Source organism: Oncorhynchus mykiss, chromosome 5, assembly GCF_057628025.1.
Source record: "Oncorhynchus mykiss isolate SJ-2025 chromosome 5, ASM5762802v1, whole genome shotgun sequence".
Taxonomy (NCBI): domain Eukaryota; kingdom Metazoa; phylum Chordata; class Actinopteri; order Salmoniformes; family Salmonidae; genus Oncorhynchus; species Oncorhynchus mykiss.
Genome location: NC_143026.1, coordinates 93910535 through 93933331, shown reverse-complemented (window position 1 = coordinate 93933331; position 22797 = coordinate 93910535). Strand labels below are relative to the sequence as shown.

At 46.4% G+C, this 22797-nt stretch overlaps 2 protein-coding genes across 3 annotated transcripts in view; both read right to left on the bottom strand.

Annotated features, from left to right (window-relative positions):
- The window catches only part of LOC118964702 (ras-related protein Rab-6B), a 154521-nt gene extending 146071 nt beyond the window's left edge, over positions 1-8450 (bottom strand). The window contains exon 1 of the mRNA XM_036978938.2: positions 8189-8450. Coding sequence (XP_036834833.1) covers positions 8189-8258 — 70 coding nt within the window. The 5' untranslated portion in view covers positions 8259-8450. The remainder of the gene's footprint in view (positions 1-8188) is intronic.
- Positions 8451-8788: 338 nt separating this feature from the next.
- LOC110524858 (solute carrier organic anion transporter family member 2A1) overlaps positions 8789-22797 on the bottom strand; it is a 54331-nt gene continuing 40322 nt past the window's right edge. The window contains exons 9-14 of one of the 2 annotated variants that reach the window (XR_016496382.1): positions 22532-22727; positions 19975-20122; positions 18273-18448; positions 13600-13664; positions 11963-12255; positions 8789-11363 (exon numbers count right to left, since the gene is read on the bottom strand). Coding sequence is in view for 1 of the 2 variants with exons in the window: in XM_036978934.2 (XP_036834829.2) it covers positions 11243-11363; positions 11963-12083; positions 13600-13664; positions 18273-18448; positions 19975-20122; positions 22532-22727 (827 nt within the window). In the remaining variant the exon portion in view is untranslated. The remainder of the gene's footprint in view (positions 11364-11962; positions 12256-13599; positions 13665-18272; positions 18449-19974; positions 20123-22531; positions 22728-22797) is intronic. The other variant, XM_036978934.2, reaches the window with a different exon arrangement.

The window sequence follows — 22797 nt, the reverse complement described above, 5'->3', positions numbered from 1 at the left end:
CTGCACAACGTGATAACACAAGGCTCTCCACCAGACCGGCCCCAGTCAGGACCCCCACCTCTCACCTCCACAGCAGGCTTTATTTAAAATGAGTCTCCCAGTCAGGACCCCCTCGCCTCCACAAGTTCAGCTCAGCAGCCTGAACACTTGAAATGGCCCTAAACTAGACTCTGTCTGCTAGGAAGGAGACTGGATCCAAGCTAGATACTGTCTGTCTGCTAGGAAGGAGACTGGATCCAAACTAGACACTGTCTGTCTGCTAGGAAGGAGACTGGATCCAAACTAGACACTGTCTGTCTGCTAGGAAGGAGTCTGGATCCAAACTAGACCATGTCTGTCTGCTGGGAAGGAGACTGGATCCAAACTAGATACTGTCTGTCTGCTAGGGAAGAGACTGTATCCAAACTAGATACTGTCTGTCTGCTAGGAAGGAGACTGGATCCAAACTAGATTAAGTCTGTCTGCTAGGAAGGAGACTGGATCCAAACTAGATTATGTCTGTCTGCTAGGAAGGAGACTGGATCCAAGCTAGATACTGTCTGTCTGCTAGGAAGGAGACTGGATCCAAACTAGACACTGTCTGTCTGCTAGGAAGGAGTCTGGATCCAAACTAGACCATGTCTGTCTGCTGGGAAGGAGACTGGATCCAAACTAGATACTGTCTGTCTGCTAGGGAAGAGACTGTATCTAAACTAGATACTGTCTGTCTGCTAGGAAGGAGACTGGATCCAAACTAGATTAAGTCTGTCTGCTAGGAAGGAGACTGGATCCAAACTAGATTAAGTCTGTCTGCTAGGAAGGAGACTGGATCCAAACAAGATACTGTCTGTCTGCTAGGAAGGAGACTGGATCCAAACTAGATTAAGTCTGTCTGCTAGGAAGGAGACTGGATCCAAACTAGATACTGTCTGTCTGCTAGGAAGGAGACTGGATCCAAACTAGACCATGTCTGTCTGCTAGGAAGGAGACTGGATCCAAACGAGATACTGTCTGTTTGCTAGGAAGGAGACAGGATCCAAACTAGATTAAGTCTGTCTGCTAGGGAGGAGACTGGATCCAAACTAGATACTGTCTGTCTGCTAGGAAGGAGATTGGATCCAAACTAGATACTGTCTGTCTGCAAGGAAGGAGATTGGATCCAAACTAGATACCGTCTGTCTGCTAGGAAGGAGATTGGATCCAAACTAGATACTGTCTGTCTGCTATGATGGAGATTGGATCCAAACTAGATACTGTCTGTCTGCTCGGAAGGAGACTGGATCCAAGCTAGATACTGTCTGTCTGCTAGGAAGGAGACTGGATCCAAACCAGATTAAGTCTGTCTGCTAGGAAGGAGACTGGATCCAAACTAGATACTGTCTGTCTGCTAGGAAGGAGATTGGATCCAAACTAGATACTGGCTGTCTGCTAGGAAGGAGATTGGATCCAAACTAGATACTGTCTGTCTGCTATGATGGAGATTGGATCCAAACTAGATGCTGTCTGTCTGCTCGGAAGGAGACTGGATCCAAGCTAGATACTGTCTGTCTGCTAGGAAGGAGACTGGATCCAAACTAGATTAAGTCTGTCTGCTAGGAAGGAGACTGGATCCAAACTAGATACTGTCTGTCTGCTAGGAAGGAGACTGGATCCAAACTAGATTAAGTCTGTCTGCTAGGAAGGAGACTGGATCCAAACTAGATACTGTCTGTCTGATAGGAAGGAGATAGGATCCAAACTAAATACTGTCTGTCTGCTAGGAAGGAGATTGGATCCAAACTAGATACTGTCTGTCTGCTATGATGGAGATTGGATCCAAACTAGATGCTGTCTGTCTGCTCGGAAGGAGACTGGATCCAAGCTAGATACTGTCTGTCTGCTAGGAAGGAGACTGGATCCAAACTAGATTAAGTCTGTCTGCTAGGAAGGAGACTGGATCCAAACTAGATACTGTCTGTCTGCTAGGAAGGGGACTGGATACAAGCTAGATACTGTCTGTCTGCTAGGAAGGAGACTGGATCCAAACCGGATTAAGTCTGTCTGCTAGGAAGGAGACTGGATCCAAACTAGATACTGTCTGTCTGCTAGGAAGGGGACTGGATCCAAACTAGATACTGTCTGTCTGCTAGGAAGGAGACTGGATACAAACTAGATCATGTCTGTCTGCTAAGAAGGAGACTGGATCCAAACTAGATACTGTCTGTCTGCTAGGAAGGAGATTGGATCCAAACTAGATACGGTCTGTCTGCTAGGAAGGAGACTGGATCCAAAAGTAGATTAAGTCTGTCTGCTAGGAAGGAGACTGGATCCAAGCTAGATACTGTCTGTCTACTAGGAAGGAGACTGGATCCAAACTAGACACTGTCTGTCTGCTGGGAAGGAGACTGGATCCAAACTAGACCATGTCTGTCTGCAAGGAAGGAGACTGGATCTAAACTAGATTATGTCTGTCTGCTAGGGAGGAGACTGGATCCAAACTAGATACTGTCTGTCTGCTAGGAAGGAGACTGGACCCAAACTAGATACTGTCTGTCTGCTAGGAAGGAGACTGGATCCAAACTAGATACTGTCTGTCTGCTAGGAAGGAGACTGGACCCAAACTAGATTAAGTCTGTCTGCTAGGAAGGAGACTGGATCCAAACTAGATACTGTCTGTCTGCTAGAAAGGAGACTGGACCCAAACTAGATACTGTCTGTCTGCTAGGAAGGAGACTGGATCCAAACGAGATACTGTCTGTCTGCTAGAAAGGAGACTGGACCCAAACTAGATACTGTCTGTCTGCTAGGAAGGAGACTGGATCCAAACGAGATACTGTCTGTCTGCTAGGAAGGAGACTGGATCCAAACTAGATTAAGTCTGTCTGCTAGGAAGGAGACTGGATCCAAACTAGATACTGTCTGTCTGCTAGGAAGGGGACTGGATACAAGCTAGATACTGTCTGTCTGCTAGGAAGGAGACTGGATCCAAACCGGATTAAGTCTGTCTGCTAGGAAGGAGACTGGATCCAAACTAGATACTGTCTGTCTGCTAGGAAGGGGACTGGATCCAAACTAGATACTGTCTGTCTGCTAGGAAGGAGACTGGATACAAACTAGATCATGTCTGTCTGCTAAGAAGGAGACTGGATCCAAACTAGATACTGTCTGTCTGCTAGGAAGGAGATTGGATCCAAACTAGATACGGTCTGTCTGCTAGGAAGGAGACTGGATCCAAAAGTAGATTAAGTCTGTCTGCTAGGAAGGAGACTGGATCCAAGCTAGATACTGTCTGTCTACTAGGAAGGAGACTGGATCCAAACTAGACACTGTCTGTCTGCTGGGAAGGAGACTGGATCCAAACTAGACCATGTCTGTCTGCAAGGAAGGAGACTGGATCTAAACTAGATTATGTCTGTCTGCTAGGGAGGAGACTGGATCCAAACTAGATACTGTCTGTCTGCTAGGAAGGAGACTGGACCCAAACTAGATACTGTCTGTCTGCTAGGAAGGAGACTGGATCCAAACTAGATACTGTCTGTCTGCTAGGAAGGAGACTGGACCCAAACTAGATTAAGTCTGTCTGCTAGGAAGGAGACTGGATCCAAACTAGATACTGTCTGTCTGCTAGAAAGGAGACTGGACCCAAACTAGATACTGTCTGTCTGCTAGGAAGGAGACTGGATCCAAACGAGATACTGTCTGTCTGCTAGAAAGGAGACTGGACCCAAACTAGATACTGTCTGTCTGCTAGGAAGGAGACTGGATCCAAACGAGATACTGTCTGTCTGCTAGGAAGGAGACTGGATCCAAACTAGATACTGTCTGTCTGCTAGGAAGGAGACTGGATCCAAACTAGATACTGTCTGTCTGCTAGGAAGGAGACTGGACCCAAACTAGATACTGTCTGTCTGCTAGAAAGGAGACTGGATCCAAACCGGATTAAGTCTGTCTGCTAGGAAGGAGACTGGATCCAAACTAGATACTGTCTGTCTGCTAGGAAGGGGACTGGATCCAAACTAGATACTGTCTGTCTGCTAGGAAGGAGACTGGATACAAACTAGATCATGTCTGTCTGCTAAGAAGGAGACTGGATCCAAACTAGATACTGTCTGTCTGCTAGGAAGGAGATTGGATCCAAACTAGATACGGTCTGTCTGCTAGGAAGGAGACTGGATCCAAGCTAGATACTGTCTGTCTACTAGGAAGGAGACTGGATCCAAACTAGACACTGTCTGTCTGCTGGGAAGGAGACTGGATCCAAACTAGACCATGTCTGTCTGCAAGGAAGGAGACTGGATCTAAACTAGATTATGTCTGTCTGCTAGGGAGGAGACTGGATCCAAACTAGATACTGTCTGTCTGCTAGGAAGGAGACTGGACCCAAACTAGATACTGTCTGTCTGCTAGGAAGGAGACTGGATCCAAACTAGATACTGTCTGTCTGCTAGGAAGGAGACTGGACCCAAACTAGATTAAGTCTGTCTGCTAGGAAGGAGACTGGATCCAAACTAGATACTGTCTGTCTGCTAGAAAGGAGACTGGACCCAAACTAGATACTGTCTGTCTGCTAGGAAGGAGACTGGATCCAAACGAGATACTGTCTGTCTGCTAGAAAGGAGACTGGACCCAAACTAGATACTGTCTGTCTGCTAGGAAGGAGACTGGATCCAAACGAGATACTGTCTGTCTGCTAGGAAGGAGACTGGACCCAAACTAGATACTATCTGTCTGCTAGGAAGGAGACTGGATCCAAACTAGATACTGTCTGTCTGCTAGGAAGGAGACTGGACCCAAACTAGATACTGTCTGTCTGCTAGAAAGGAGACTGGATCCAAACTAGATACTGTCTGTCTGCTAGGAAGGAGACTGGATCCAAACTAGATACTGTCTGTCTGCTAGGAAGGAGATTGGATCCAAACTAGATACTGTCTGTCTGCCTGGAAGGAGACTGGATCCAAACTAGACCATGTCTGTCTGCTAGGAAGGAGACTGGATCCAAACTAGACCATGTCTGTCTGCTAGGAAGGAGACTGGATCCAAACTAGATACTGTCTGTCTGCTAGAAAGGAGACTGGATCCAAACTAGATACTGTCTGTCTGCTAGGGAGGAGACTGGATCCAAAGTGAATCTGCTCTGTTTTACTGTCGTTTACCTCATGATTTCGACTGTTACGTTCAACGGCATCATGAACTTTACCAAGTACCAGGACAGTTTAGCCCAAAAACAATAAAAGTGACTCCAAAATGACTCTACACATGATTTACCATTCATTTCTATTGGGCCCATAATAATCTGAAACAACCAAAACAAACTGCAAATGCATCAAACAAGTTTGCAGAGTCACAAGCTTGATGTAGTCACCGCATGCTATGAATATGGGACCAAATACTAAACTTTTGACTACTTAATTTATAATAATCTTTAAGGGTGTCCATCATTTTGACCCCTACCTTTTTGAGAAGCAAAATCTCTTTCTCTGAGCGATTGTATTAGTATAAAACAATATAATTTCCCTAATTTTTCGATCATACAATATAGCTCAGTATTTGAATAACGTATTATGTACAGTCATTATTTCTCATCTTTATCAAGGGGGTCAATCATTTAAGACCCCACTGAATCTTAACCACATCTGTCTATCTCTCCCTCTCCATCCTTCTCTCTCCCTCCCTCCCTCTCTCCCTCCCTCCCTCTCTCTCCCTCCCTCCCTCTCTCCCTCCCTCCCTCTCTCTCTCTCTCTCCCTCCCTCCCTCCCTCCCTCCCTCCCTCCCTCCCTCTCCATCCTTCTCTCTCCATCCTTCTCTCTCCCTCCCTCTTATCCTTCTCTCTCCCTCCTCTCTCCCTCCCTCTCATCCTTCTCTCTCCCTCCCTCCCTCCCTCCCTCCCTCTCCATCCTTCTCTCTCTCTCTCCCTCCCTCTCCATCCTTCTCTCTCCATCCTTCTCTCTCCCTCCATCTCATCCTTCTCCCTCTCCCTCCCTCTCTCTTCTTCTCTCTCTCCCTCCCTCTCCATCCTTCTCTCTCTCCCTCCCTCTCCATCCTTCTCTCTCTCCCTCCCTCTCCACCTTCTCTCCCCCTTCTCTCCATCCTTCTCTCTCTCTCTCTCTCTCACTCCCTCCCTCTCCATCCTTCTCACTCTCTCCCTTCCTCTCCCTCCCTCCCTCTCCATCCTTCTCTCTCATTCCCTCTCCTTCTCTCTCTCCCTCCCTCCTTCTCTCTCTCTCCATCCTTCTCTCTCTCCCTCCCTCTCCATCCTTCTCTCTCTCTCCCTCCCCCTCCCTCTCCATCCTTCTCTCTCTCTCCATCCTTCTCTCTCCCTCTCCCTCTCCATCCTTCTCTCTCTCCCTCCCTCTCCCTCTCCATCCTTCTCTCTCCCTCCCCCTCCCTCTCCATCCTTCTCACTCCCTCTCTCTCCCTCTCCATCCTTCTCTCTCTACCTCCCCCTCCCTCTCCACCCTACTCTCTCCCTCCCTCTCCCTCTCCATCCTTCTCTCTCTCCCTCCCCCTCCCTCTCCATCCTTCTCACTCCCTCCCTCTCCATCCTTCTCTCTCTCCCTCCCTCTCCCCCTCCATCCTTCTCTCTCTCCCTCCCTCTCCCCCTCCATCCTTCTCTCTCTCCCTCCCTCTCCCTCTCCATCCTTCTCTCTCTCCCTCCCTCTCCATCCTTCTCTCTCTCCCTCCCTCTCCATCCTTCTCTCTCTCTCTCTCCCTCCCCCTCACTCTCCATCCTTCTCTCTCCCTCCCTCTCCCTCTCCATCCTTCTCTCTCTCTCTCCCTCCCCCTCCCTCTCCATCCTTCTCACTCCCTCCCTCTCCCTCTCCATCCTTCTCTCTCTCTCCCTCTCCCTCTCCATCCTTCTCACTCCCTCCCTCTCCCTCTCCATCCTTCTCACTCCCTCTCCATCCTTCTCTCTCTCCCTCCCTCTCCCTCTCCATCCTTCTCTCTCTCTCTCTCCCTCCCCCTCCCTCTCCATCCTTCTCACTCCCTCCCTCTCCCTCTCCATCCTTCTCTCTCTCTCTCTCTCTCCCTCCCCCTCCCTCTCCATCCTTCTCACTCCCTCCCTCTCCCTCTCCATCCTTCTCTCTCTCTCTCGCTCTCCCTCCCCCTCCCTCTCCATCCTTCTCACTCCCTCCCTCTCCATCTCCATCAAGCATTTCGCTACATTCCCAATAACATCTGTTAAACACGTGTATGTGACCAATAAAATTTGATCTGATTTTGATTTGATCTCTTTCTCTCCCTCCCTCTCCATTTCTCTCCAACCCCCCTCCCCTCCCGCTGTCTCTCTCTCTGAAAACAAACCTCTTGACTTCTCCACACACCCAATGAACCTACATGAAGAGATGAAACAAGTCTCATAAAATGGTGTGGAGTAGTGGAGCCTTTAGGGACAAACTGAGCCAAGATAAGCCAGGGATAAGTTGGTCATCAGTCTATCTATTCATAATAACCCTTCATTGGGATCATATATTTGATACTAGACCACATTTTCCAGCGCACTTCACTATGCAAATTACCAAATGACTTAGTCATCGTCTGGAGGTAGAGAGAGAGAGAGAGAGAGAGAGAGAGAGAGAGAGAGAGAGAGAGAGAGAGAGAGAGAGAGAGAGAGAGAAAGAGAAAGAGAAAGAGAGAGAATACAGTGGCAGAGAGACTGCAGCTACACAAGTTCTCCCACCGACAGACACTGGCAACCTGGGTGTGTCTCAGCCATACACAGAATAATTAATTAATTCACTTATCTCTTTTAAACCACAGCACTCGCGTTTGAGACAATATCATCGCATAAACACCACCCATTTGAGATAGCAATTGTAGCCTACATATCGGTGACAAGCTACAAATATATTAGCGTTATAAAACGTGAATTGTTGTGACACTGGACTGCAAAAAGAAATCATACTGTTTTTCCCCTGTTGTGCGTAAAGTATAATCAAACAAAAAATAGGCCTAACAATTAAAGCCATAGACGGACATAATAAACACTTTATACTGGGGTTGTCGTCGGAACTACTTTCAACAGATAAAACATAAGAAAAACTTGCTTGACATTTTCCCATAGAATATGTAGTATATGTTGTTACTAAGAGAAACATGTACAGGAAGCCTAGAGATCAAGAGATCATTTAAACTTAACGTATAACAGTGAACACCAAGCAGGTGCATACAGTCAGCTTAATGTCATCCCCAACCGGAACAGAACTTCTCCCGACGATTCTGAATGACTTACCGCTTTGCTCCCCCAGAAAGACCAGTTTGAATTTCCTTAAAGGGTTCCCAAAGTCACTACCCACAGACATGTTTTTGGGGGAGAATTTGTAAAAGAGCAGGAGAATGAAACGCTTGTTCCCCAGTGGTCCGGGGGTTGTGGTACTGATGATGGATGTGAAACTGAAAAGCGACGCCTCAACCCGTTCAATCTGCTCTCTCCGCGATGGAAGCGCTACTGACTGGATCGCCTCCTGTCCGCTTCAACGGCAATCTGCGCATGCGCGGTTTGCTCGCTCCTCGCTCTGTTTGTCTGCCGCCCCCTCCCTTCCTGCTCTGGCACATGACGTCATGCGAAACGGAAGTAAAGGGAAGCTTTCCACTTTTTTTTATTTTATTTAAACTCTTGTGCGCTACATTTTAGATTAGTTAGACCATAAGGCAAACTCAGCTTCAAACCTCATCCTTTACCTCTGGCTCCCTCTCTAGTACTTGAGTAACCCATGATGATTACTTACACACAGACACACAGACAGACACACAGACAGACAGACACACAGACAGACAATCCCTTTTTCCCCCATTCTTAACTTTTCCAACACAATATAACAATTAGACAATATAAACAAACATTTTTATTATTTACAGAAGTTACAAGTATTTATTGCTGCATATAAGGAACGCAAACTAAGATTATCCAAAACTAATCATATTGTATTGGCATTTTATTTCAACAAGTAAACAATTATTTAAACAGTGCAATTGATATTTGATGCATAGCATATTATTGTGATTAAAGCTGATGAGATATTGATCATATAAAATTACTATTCTGTGTAAAAAAAAATATGTTTTTAAACATCTCAAACACAAACTCAAAGTCTCTATAATGTCACTCACCAAAATGCCTCTGTGTTAAAGACAAACTTAAATATTAAGCTAGCTTTAACTTTGTTGTCTACTGCAACTAGAAACCTGAATGAACAACATCCCTGGGATAACAGCAAGTGTACAGTTTTCAATGTGCACCCAAAGACTACGTTTCGTCCTTCAAAATGATCTAAAATCAACACCTTTCACTGCCACTGACCCCCTTCACCATGTGGGGTTACTGACCCCCTTCCCCATGTAGGGATCCTGACCCCCTTCCCCATGTAGGGATCCTGACCCCCTTCCCCATGTAGGGATCCTGACCCCCTTCCCCGTGTAGGGATACTGACCCCCTTCCCCATGTAGGGATACTGACCCCCTTCCCCATGTAGGGATACTGACCCCCCTTCCCCATGTAGGGATACTGACCCCCTTCCCCGTGTGGGGATATTGAACCCCCTTCCCCGTGTAGGGATACTGACCCCCTTCCCCATGTGGGGATACTGATCCCCTTCCCCATGTGGGGATCCTGACCCCCTTCCCCATGTAGGGATCCTGACCCCCTTCCCCATGTAGGGATACTGACCCCCTTCCCCATGTAGGGATACTGACCCGGTTCCCCATGTAGGGATTCTGACCCCCCTTCCCCATGTAGGGATACTGACCCCCTTCCCCGTGTGGGGATATTGACCCCCCCTTCCCCATGTAGGGATACTGACCCCCGTTTGGGGATATTGAACCCCCTTCCCCGTGTGGGGATTGTGTAGGATAGTCGAAGGTGAGCTATAGTGTCCTGTATGAGGGTTATAGTATCCTTACCAGAGCTGGAGTGTCCTTCAGTGCTGAGGTTACTAACAGGAGGATCAGCTGGGTTTGAGAACAGTGCTGAGGTTACTAACAGGAGGATCAGCTGGGTTAGAGAACAGTGCTGAGGTTACTAACAGGAGGATCAGCTGGGTTAGAGAACAGTGCTGAGGTTACTAACAGGAGGATCAGCTGGGTTAGAGAACAGTGCTGAGGTTACTAACAGGAGGATCAGCTGGGTTAGAGAACAGTGCTGAGGTTACTAACAGGAGGATCAGCTGGGTTTGAGAACAGTGCTGATGTTACTAACAGGAGGATCAGCTGGGTTAGAGAACAGTGCTGAGGTTACTAACAGGAGGATCAGCAGGGTTAGAGAACAGCACTGAGGTTACTAACAGGAGGATCAGCTGGGTTTGAGAACAGCGCTGAGGTTACTAACAGGAGGATCAGCTGGGTTAGAGAACAGTGCTGAGGTTACTAACAGGAGGATCAGCTGGGTTAGAGAACAGTGCTGAGGTTACTAACAGGAGGATCAGCTGGGTTAGAGAACAGTGCTGAGGTTACTAACAGGAGGATCAGCTGGGTTAGAGAACAGTGCTGAGGTTACTAACAGGAGGATCAGCTGGGTTAGAGAACAGTGCTGAGGTTACTAACAGGAGGATCAGCTGGGTTAGAGAACAGTGCTGAGGTTACTAACAGGAGGATCAGCTGGGTTAGAGAACAGTGCTGAGGTTACTAACAGGAGGATCAGCTGGGTTTGAGAACAGTGCTGAGGTTACTAACAGGAGGATAAGCTGGGTTAGAGAACAGTGCTGAGGTTACTAACAGGAGGATCAGCTGGGTTAGAGAACAGTGCTGAGGTTACTAACAGGAGGATCAGCTGGGCTAGAGAACAGTGCTGAGGTTACTAACAGGAGGATCAGCTGGGTTAGAGAACAGTGCTGAGGTTACTAACAGGAGGATCAGCTGGGTTTGAGAACAGTGCTGAGGTTACTAACAGGAGGATCAGCTGGGTTAGAGAACAGTGCTGAGGTTACTAACAGGAGGATCAGCTGGGTTAGAGAACAGTGCTGAGGTTACTAACAGGAGGATCAGCTGGGTTAGAGAACAGTGCTGAGGTTACTAACAGGAGGATCAGCTGGGTTTGAGAATACTTTAAGCAGACCGTTGAAACATTCTATGGTTGAAAGGCATACTGGACTTTGCCCACTTGCAGTTGATAGGTGAGTCACTTCTCTCATGTGAGACAGGTTAGGTGGATCAGGTGGGTAAAGGAGAGCACATTCAGACAGAACACCACAGCAGACTGTTGAAAGGAACAGTAGTGGACCTGAGACTACTCTTTAAAGTGAGACGAGAGAGAGGACGGAGTAGGGAGCCAGGAGGTCAGTCGTATCCCAGATCAGAGTGGTCCATCAGGCCTCTTCTCCAGGCTGTACTCCCTGGTCCTCAGGACCTTCCAGCCCACCACCCCAAGCAGGAAGATCCCCATCACCTTGAAGCCCACCTGCAGGCCCAGGTACCTGCAGAGATACAATAAGGCAGGAGGGTTAGAGCTAGTTTATAGCATGACTGTAAATATCACATTCCCACCTGCAGGCCCAGGTACCTGCAGGGAAATCCATCAACCAATCCAGTCAACCAATCCAGTCAACCAACCAATCAATCAACCAATCAGTCAATCAGTCAACCAATCCAGTCAAACAACCAATCACCAATCAATCAACCAATCAGTCAACCAATCCAGTCAACCAACCAATCAATCAACCAATCAGTCAATCAGTCAACCAATCCAGTCAACCAACCAATCACCAATCAATCAACCAATCAGTCAACCAATCCAGTCAACCAACCAATCCAGTCAACCAACCAATCACCAATCAATCAACCAATCCGGTCAACCAACCAATCAACAATCAATCAACCAATCAATCAACCAATCCAGTCAACCAACCAATCACCAATCAATCAACCAATCAATCAACCAATCCAGTCAACCAACCAATCACCAATCAATCAACCAATCAATCAACCAACCAATCACCAATCAATCAACCAATACATTAATGAATGAATAATTCTCACTTGTATAAATGAGGCATGACAATAGTTGCATTCTTACCTGTTCCTCAGGATGTTATTGTCATAGTAACCACAGCCCAGCCGGTTGCCACAGGCTTGTTTCCACCAAATACAGGAGCTGTCGATGACAATACCGAACAGGGCTGGGGCTGGTAACCAGGCTAGAATAGAGGAGGATCAAACAATACATAACATTATATACAGGAGCTGAGGATGGCCATGCTGAATAGGGCTGGTAACCAGGCTAGAATAGAGGAGGATCACACAATACATAACATTATATACAGGAGCTGTCGATGGTCATGCCGAACAGGGCTGGGGCTGGTAACCAGGCTAGAATAGAGGAGGATCACACAATACATAACATTATATACAGGAGCTGAGGATGGCCATGCGGAATAGGGCTGGTAACCAGGCTATTATAATACAATAAGACGTAACTCTAAACATTAACACTGTTCATAGAAAATAACGGCATTTCAATATAGTTGTAATCCACTAGAGGGCACTGTAACACTGCATTGACGGATGATAAGGCAGGGTCATATCCTAGAAGGCGGGTCATATCCTAGAAGACGGGTCATATCCTAGAAGACGGGTCATATCCTAGAAACGGGTCATATCCTGGAAGATGGGTCATATCCTGGAAGACGGGTCATATCCTAGAAGATGGGTCATATCCTAGAAGACGGGTCATATCCTAGAAGACGGGTCATATCCTAGAAACGGGTCATATCCTGGAAGACGGGTCATATCCTGGAAGACGGGTCATATCCTAGAAGATGGGTCTCCTTAAAGACGGATCATATCCTAGAAGATGGGTCATATCCTGGAAGATGTGTCATATCCTTAAAGACGGGTCATATCCGAGAAGATGGGTCATATCCTGGAAGACGGGTCATATCCTAGAAGATGGGTCATATCCTGGAAGACGGATCATATCCTAGAAGACGGGTCATATCCTAGAAGACGGGTCATATCCTAGAAGACGGGTCATATCCTAGAAGACGGGTCATATCCTGGAAGACGGGTCATATCCTAGAAGACGGGTCATATCCTAGAAGACGGGTCATATCCTGGAAACGGGTCATATCCTAGAAGACGGGTCATATCCTAGAAGACGGGTCATATCCTAGAAGACGGGTCATATCCTGGAAGACGGGTCATATCTTAGAAGACGGGTCATATCCTAGAAGACGGGTCATATCCTAGAAGACGGGTCATATCCTGGAAACGGGTCATATCCTAGAAGACGGGTCATATCCTAGAAGACGGGTCATATCCTAGAAGACGGGTCATATCCTGGAAGACGGGTCATATCTTAGAAGACGGGTCATATCCTAGAAGACGGGTCATATCCTAGAAGACGGGTCATATCCTAGAAGACGGGTCATATCCTGGAAGACGGGTCATATCCTAGAAGACGGGTCATATCCTAGAAGACGCGTCATATCCTGGAAGACGGGTCATATCCTGGAAGACGGGTCATATCCTAGAAGACGGGTCATATCCTAGAAGACGGGTCATATCCTAGAAGACGGGTCATATCCTGGAAACGGGTCATATCCTAGAAACGGGTCATATCCTGGAGCGGTGGATTTGATTTATCATTGTATTCCATTGTGTGTTGCTTTAGGAACATCTGTCTATGTGAAGAAGATAAAAGAGTATACTTACCAAGCACTCTCATGAGCAAAAACTGGACTCCTATGGCAAAGGATTTATCTTCATGGGGAACAGTTCTGAAACAATTCAAGCAAAGTAATGAATTATAATGAACAATTAACTGAAATGACACTTTATCCAGCCATTATTTAGCTGAGGACCATCATATAGATGGGGTTGTGTGTTAGAGAGGGAGGACCATAATATAGATGGGGTTGTGTGTTAGGGAGGGAGGACCATAATATAGATGGGGTTGTGTGTTAGAGAGGGAGGACCATCATATTCACTACCGCTCAAAAGATTGGACACGCCGACTCATTCAAGGGTTTTTCTTTATTTTTACTATTTTCTACATTGTAGAATAAAAGTGAAGACATCAAAACTATGAATTAACACATATTGAATCATGTTAAACAAATCAAAATATATTTCATCATATAGACGGGGTTGTGTGTTAGGGAGGTTACCTGAGGACCATCATATAGATGGGGTTGTGTGTTAGAGAGGGAGGAATATCATATAGATGGGGTTGTGTGTTAGAGAGGGAGGACCATCATATAGATGGGGTTGTGTGTTAGGGAGGTTACCTGAGGACCATCATATAGATGGGGTTGTGTGTTAGAGAGGGAGGACCATCATATAGATGGGGTTGTGTGTTAGGGAGGTTACCTGAGGACCATCATATAGATGGGGTTGTGTGTTAGAGAGGGAGGACCATCATATAGATGGGTTTGTGTGTTAGGGAGGGAGGACCATCATATAGATGGGGTTGTGTGTTAGGGAGGGAGGACCATCATATAGATGGGGTTGTGTGTTAGGGAGGTTACCTGAGGACCATCATATAGATGGAGTTGTGTGTTAGAGAGGGAGGACCATCATATAGATGGGGTTGTGTGTTAGGGAGGGAGGACCATCATATAGATGGGGTTGTGTGTTAGGGAGGTTACCTGAGGACCATCATATAGATGGAGTTGTGTGTTAGAGAGGGAGGACCATCATATAGATGGGGTTGTGTGTTAGGGAGGGAGGACCATCATATAGATGGGGTTGTGTGTTAGAGAGGGAGGACCATCATATAGATGGGGTTGTGTGTTAGAGAGGGAGGACCATCATATAGATGGGTTTGTGTGTTAGGGAGGGAGGACCATCATATAGATGGGGTTGTGTGTTAGGGAGGGAGGACCATCATATAGATGGGGTTGTGTGTTAGGGAGGTTACCTGAGGACCATCATATAGATGGAGTTGTGTGTTAGAGAGGGAGGACCATCATATAGATGGGGTTGTGTGTTAGGGAGGGAGGACCATCATATAGATGGGGTTGTGTGTTAGAGAGGGAGGACCATCATATAGATGGGGTTGTGTGTTAGAGAGGGAGGACCATCACATAGATGGGGTTGTGTGTTAGGGAGGTTACCTGAGGACCATCATATAGATGGGGTTGTGTGTTAGAGAGGGAGGACCATCATATAGATGGGGTTGTGTGTTAGGGAGGTTACCTGAGGACCATCATATAGATGGGGTTGTGTGTTAGAGAGGGAGGACCATCATATAGATGGGGTTGTGTGTTAGGGAGGGAGGACCATCATATAGATGGGGTTGTGTGTTAGGGAGGGAGGACCATCATATAGATGGGGTTGTGTGTTAGGGAGGTTACCTGAGGACCATCATATAGATGGAGTTGTGTGTTAGAGAGGGAGGACCATCATATAGATGGGGTTGTGTGTTAGGGAGGGAGGACCATCATATAGATGGGGTTGTGTGTTAGAGAGGGAGGACCATCATATAGATGGGGTTGTGTGTTAGAGAGGGAGGACCATCACATAGATGGGGTTGTGTGTTAGGGAGGTTACCTGAGGACCATCACATAGATGGGGTTGTGTGTTAGGGAGGTTACCTGAGGACCATCATATAGATGGGGTTGTGTGTTAGAGAGGGAGGACCATCATATAGATGGCGTTGTGTGTTAGGGAGGTTACCTGAGGACCATCACATAGATGGGGTTGTGTGTTAGAGAGGTTACCTGAGAACCATCATATAGATGGGTTTGTGTGTTATGGAGGTTACCTGAGAACCATCATATAGATGGGGTTGTGTGTTAGGGAGGTTACCTGAGAACCATCATATAGATGGGGTTGTGTGTTAGGGAGGTTACCTGAGAACCATCATATAGATGGGGTTGTGTGTTAGGGAGGTTACCTGAGAACCATCATATAGATTGGGTTGTGTGTTAGGGAGGTTACCTGAGAACCATCATATAGATGGGGTTGTGTGTTAGAGAGGGAGGACCATCAAATAGATGGGGTTGTGTGTTAGGGAGGGAGAACCATCATATAGATGGGGTTGTGTGTTAGAGAGGTTACCTGAGGACCATCATATAGATGGGGTTGTGTGTTAGAGAGGGAGGACCATCATATAGATGGGGTTGTGTGTTAGAGAGGGAGGACCATCATATAGATGGGGTTGTGTGTTAGAGAGGGAGGACCATCATATAGATGGGGTTGTGTGTTAGAGAGGGAGGACCATCATATAGATGGGGTTGTGTGTTAGGGAGGGAGGACCATCATATAGATGGGGTTGTGTGTTAGAGAGGGAGGACCATCATATAGATGGGGTTGTTTGTTAGGGAGGTTACCTGAGGACCATCATATAGATGGGGTTGTGTGTTAGAGAGGTTACCTGAGGACCATCATATAGATGGGGTTGTGTGTTAGGGAGGGAGGACCATCATATAGATGGGGTTGTGTTAGGGAGGGAGGACCATCTTATAGATGGGGTTGTGTGTTAGAGAGGGAGGACCATCATATAGATGGGGTTGTGTTAGGGAGGGAGGACCATCATATAGATGGGGTTGTGTGTTAGGGAGGGAGGACCATCATATAGATGGGGTTGTGTGTTAGAGAGGGAGGACCATCATATAGATGGGGTTGTGTGTTAGAGAGGTTACCTGAGAACCATCATATAGATGGGGTTGTGTGTTAGAGAGGGAGGAATATCATATAGATGGGGTTGTGTGTTAGAGAGGGAGGAATATCATATAGATGGGGTTGTGTGTCAGAGAGGTTACCTGAGGACCATCATATAGATGGGGTTGTGTGTTAGAGAGGGAGGAATATCATATAGATGGGGTTGTGTGTTAGAGAGGGAGGACCATCATATAGATGGGGTTGTGTGTTAGGGAGGTTACCTGAGGACCATCATATAGATGGGGTTGTGTGTTAGAGAGGGAGGACCATCATATAGACGGGGTTGTGTGTTAGGGAGGTTACCTGAGGACCATCATATAGATGGGGTTGTGTGTTAGAGAGGGAGGACCATCATATAGATGGGGTTATGTGTTAGGGAGGGAGGACCATCATATAGATGGGGTTGTGTGTTAGGGAGGGAGGACCATCATATAGATGGGGTTGTGTGTTAGGGAGGGAGGACCATCATATAGATGGGGTTGTGTGTTAGGGAGGGAGGACCATCATATAGATGGGGTTGTGTGTTAGAGAGGTTACCTGAGGACCATCATATAGATGGAGTTGTGTGTTAGAGAGGGAGGACCATCATATAGATGGGGTTGTGTGTTAGGGAGGGAGGACCATCATATAGATGGGGTTGTGTGTTAGAGAGGGAGGACCATCATATAGATGGGGTTGTGTGTTAGAGAGGGAGGACCATCACATAGATGGGGTTGTGTGTTAGGGAGGTTACCTGAGGACCATCACATAGATGGGGTTGTGTGTTAGGGAGGTTACCTGAGGACCATCATATAGATGGGGTTGTGTGTTAGAGAGGGAGGACCATCATATAGATGGCGTTGTGTGTTAGGGAGGTTACCTGAGGACCATCACATAGATGGGGTTGTGTGTTAGAGAGGTTACCTGAGAACCATCATATAGATGGGGTTGTGTGTTATGGAGGTTACCTGAGAACCATCATATAGATGGGGTTGTGTGTTAGGGAGGTTACCTGAGAACCATCATATAGATGGGGTTGTGTGTTAGGGAGGTTACCTGAGAACCATCATATAGATGGGGTTGTGTGTTAGGGAGGTTACCTGAGAACCATCATATAGATTGGGTTGTGTGTTAGGGAGGTTACCTGAGAACCATCATATAGATGGGGTTGTGTGTTAGAGAGGGAGGACCATCAAATAGATGGGGTTGTGTGTTAGGGAGGGAGGACCATCATATAGATGGGGTTGTGTGTTAGAGAGGTTACCTGAGAACCATCATATAGATGGGGTTGTGTGTTAGGGAGGTTACCTGAGAACCATCATATAGATGGGGTTGTGTGTTAGGGAGGTTACCTGAGGACCATCATATAGATGGGGTTGTGTGTTAGAGAGGTTACCTGAGGACCATCATATAGATGGGGTTGTGTGTTAGGGAGGGAGGACCATCTTATAGATGGGGTTGTGTGTTAGAGAGGGAGGACCATCATATAGATGGGGTTGTGTTAGGGAGGGAGGACCATCATATAGATGGGGTTGTGTGTTAGGGAGGGAGGACCATCATATAGATGGGGTTGTGTGTTAGAGAGGGAGGACCATCATATAGATGGGGTTGTGTGTTAGGGAGGGAGGACCATCATATAGATGGGGTTGTGTGTTAGAGAGGGAGGACCATCATATAGATGGGGTTGTGTGTTAGAGAGGGAGGACCATCATATAGATGGGGTTGTGTGTTAGAGAGGTTACCTGAGAACCATCATATAGATGGGGTTGTGTGTCAGGGAGGCGATCAACCCAGCCAGAGAGATGAGGAACATGACAGGAAGCAGGAAGTGAGGACATTGGTTGGGGCAAGGACCGGGGCGGGCAGTACCCCCTCCACCACCCTGGCTGTAAGCTATACAGATACAGTCTGTGTACTTCTACACCAGAAGAAGAAGAACACAGAAGACACCATTGTCAATATATAAAGATAGACAACATATACAAGTATGCCATACATTTCTCAGATTCAAGAAGCAAAATGTACAAAATGACTTGTTTTCATTAAGACAACGGCTAAATTGTGAACGATTGATAACCTATACTGATTTGAAAGTACTGTAATTACAGTTAACTCTTGGTCTGAATTGAAGTCTAACTAATTCAACTAGTCAACATAATGGCCATGCATTGACTATTATATACACCAAGTCGAGTCAATATAACTATTAGCATTGCCACAGTCCTCCTGCTTGTGGATTACACTACTACTGCAACATCTACAAGTGGTTTAACTCCACTTAAAACACTTCCTGTGTCCCAGGGCCGATTACAGATGGATTGGACTGGCCCATTGATTGTTAACCATCCATATCGTGTCCCTGTACTGTAGGTAGAGACTGTAGCACACAGTCAGACACATAGCGCTATGTCTGGCTGGCTGCCTTTGCTGACCAATACACTCTCCTAAACTGGGTTTAATCAGTTTAAACGGTTGAAGATTTAGACCGTACAGATGTAGGATCTTAATTTGACCAGTTTCTTACAGTAGGAGAATACCAGGACATGGCGGTAACAGGAAAATGTGAATTATTTTGTGGATTATAATTCATGGACATTTTTGTAACGGGTTTAATGCGTTTTTTTTGTTAAGGCAAATCAAGTCCGACATCTTTTAAGGGGAAACTTTAGAAGCTTTTATAAACCTTGACGCTACAATCAGCGGTGGAAACATACTCCAGTAGAAGTAAAGATAGAAAATGACTCAAGTGAAAGTCACCCAGTAAAATAATACTTGAGTAAAAGTCCAAAAGTTTTTGGTTTTTAACATACTTAAGTATCAAACGTAAATGTAATTGCTAAAACATACTTAAGTATCAAACGTAAATGTATAAATCATTTAAAATTCCGTATATTAAGCAGTAAAGACGGCACCATTTCTTGTTTTCTTAATTTACGGCTAGCCAGGGGCACACTTCAACACTCAGACATCATTTACAAACAAAGTATGTGTTTAGTGAGTCCGCCTAGATCAGAGGCAGTAGAGATGACCAGGGATGTTCTCTTGATACCTGTGTGAATTAGACCTTATTCCTGTCCTGCTAAACATTCAAAATGTAACGAGTACTTTTGGGTGTCAGGGGAAAATGTACGGAGTAAAAAAGTACATTATTTTCTTTAGGAATGTTGTGAAGTTAAAGTTGTCAAAAATATAAATAGTAATGTAAAGTACAGTTACCCCCAAAAAATGACTTAAGTAGTACTCTACACGACTGACTACACGTTTGCATTTCCTGCTGTACAGGACATTTACTGGATGATCAAATTAAGACCCTACATCTGTAACATTACCATTTGTTCAGTCATGCCACACTACTTCCCTAACTTCATTCTGACGTGTCTTTTATGCAAATCAAAGCAGATAAATGTGCACTCATCAGAAGCCTGAGATTAAATGGCCACCTACCAGAACCCTGAATTTGTTCTTGGGGTCTTTGGTGTACTCCTTGCAGCCTGCGTGGCAGGGAGACAGGTACTCAGTGTTGTCTGATCCACACACTGGGTTAAAGGAGTCATCAGGACAGGAGCAGTTGGAATAACAGGTGGCCAGAAACCTGTAGGGGGGGGGAGAAGATGTTTAGAGAATGGTTTAGTGTGTCACAATAGAGTTATACCCGATATCCGCATTATTGTGCTGAGCTGGCTCAGATATTGTCTTTTCATATGGACCTTTCCAGCACAGTTCCAGGAACTGTGGTGAATATCTAAGCAGGCCAGATGAGTACAAGGCTAGCTAGGCTTGGTTCAGCTCGGCTCAGCTCAATAGTGTGAAAAGGGCTCTGGGTGAGTTAAGTTCATCAGTAGAGCTCTGGGTGAGTTAAGTTCATCAGTAGAGCTCTGGGTGGAGTTAAGTTAATCAGTAGAGCTCTGGGTGGAGTTAAGTTCATCAGTAGAGCTCTGGGTGGAGTTAAGTTCATCAGTAGAGCTCTGGGTGAGTTAAGTTCATCAGTAGAGCTCTGGGTGAGTTAAGTTCATCAGTAGAGCTCTGGGTGAGTTAAGTTCATCAGTAGAGCTCTGGGTGAGTTAAGTTCATCAGTAGAGCTCTGGGTGAGTTAAATTCATCAGTAGAGCTCTGGGTGAGTTAAGTTCACCAGTAGAGCTCTGGGTGAGTTAAGTTCATCAGTAGAGCTCTGGGTGAGTTAAGTTCATCAGTAGAGCTCTGGGTGAGTTAAGTTCATCAGTAGAGCTCTGGGTGGAGTTAAGTTCATCAGTAGAGCTCTGGGTGAGTTAAGTTCATCAGTAGAGCTCTGGGTGAGTTAAGTTCATCAGTAGAGCTCTGGGTGAGTTAAGTTCATCAGTAGAGCTCTGGGTGAGTTAAGTTCATCAGTAGAGCTCTGGGTGAGTTAAGTTCATCAGTAGAGCTCTGAGTGAGTTAAGTTCATCAGTAGAGCTCTGGGTGGAGTTAAGTTCATCAGTAGAGCTCTGGGTGGAGTTAAGTTCATCAGTAGAGCTCTGGGTGAGTTAAGTTTATCAGTAGAGCTCTGGGTGAGTTAAGTTCATCAGTAGAGCTCTGGGTGGAATTAAGTTAATCAGTAGAGCTCTGGGTGAGTTAAGTTCATCAGTAGAGCTCTGGGTGAGTTAAGTTCATCAGTAGAGCTCTGGGTGAGTTAAATTCATCAGTAGAGCTCTGGGTGAGTTACGTTCATCAGTAGAGCTCTGGGTGAGTTAAGTTCATCAGTAGAGCTCAGTGCCAAACCACATAACAGAAGACAACCGAGATATGGGGTTATGGGGTAAAGACCAGGGTTCCTGTTAATGTTATCTGTTGTTCATTAGCCTCTGTTTGGTGTTGTACTGTAGTAACAACATCTCTAGTTGTTTGGGTTCACCAGTGGCACAGCTCCAAACAGTAGCCTTGTCTTAGTGTCCACAAGTGGCTAGTTAATTAACGGTGTCTTCTGTGTAATATCAAGAGGTAAGCTAAATTAAGTTAATTGTCCTCAAGACCGGACAATAATGTAACTGATGGGGCTTGTGCAAGTGTTTCACCAAACTCTTTTTTTTTGTACAAATAATTAAAATGCTTCTGTCTTCTAGTCCTCATGACCGCTCTAGAACTCCATGTATTTAAACACCTTCAAAACATCAACTGTCAAAACTACAGAGACAGTAACACAGCCTCCCCAAAATGACAAACTACAAACAACATACACATCAACAACAGCCCAATCAGCCAGCACAGGGCCCAATCACCAGAGTTACATGGCCCAATCAACCAGAGTTACATGGCCCAAACAGCCAGGACAGGGCCCAATCAACCAGTGCTACATGGCCCAATCAACCAGGACACGGCCCAATCAACCAGGACACGGCCCAATCAACCAGGACACGGCCCAATCAACCAGTGCTACATGGCCCAATCAACCAGGACATGGCCCAATCCACCAGGACATGGCCCAATCAACCAGGACACGGCCCAATCAACCAGGACACGGCCCAATCAACCAGTGCTACATGGCCCAATCAACCAGGACACGGCCCAAACCACCAGGACATGGCCCAATCCACCAGGACATGGCCCAATCAACCAGGACACAGCCCAATCAACCAGTGCTACATGGCCCAATCAACCAGGACACGGCCCAATCAACCAGTGCTACATGGCCCAATCAATCAGGACATGGCCCAATCCACCAGGACATGGCCCAATCAACCAGGACACGGCCCAATCAACCAGGACACGGCCCAATCAACCAGGACACGGCCCAATCAACCAGGACACGGCCCAATCAACCAGGACACGGCCCAATCAACCAGGACACGGCCCAATCAACCAGGACACGGCCCAATCAACCAGGACATGGCCCAATCAACCAGGACACAGCCCAATCCACCAGGACACAGCCCAATCAACCAGTGCTACATGGCCCAATCGGTCAGTGCTACATGATCCAAACAACCAGGACAAGGCCCTCCAAATATGTAACTGTTTGGCAAAGATGCAGATCCCTTCTCTGACTCACCCATTGGGTGTGTAGTTGACCTCCGCCACCCTCTGTGTGGGGCAGCCCATGAAGAAGAGAGGGATGATGAGGAGAACAGAGATGGTGAGCATGGCGACAGAAAAACGAGGGATGGTCTTCAGAGAGAGACCGGTCCTCTTCATGATGACTCCGCCCACCAGCATCCCCACGGCAACGGACGGAAGGTTCACCGCACCTGAGGGAGAAGACAAGATTTTTGAGAGCAGAATAGATTTAAAAACGTTCTCCACAGTATGTATCTGTAT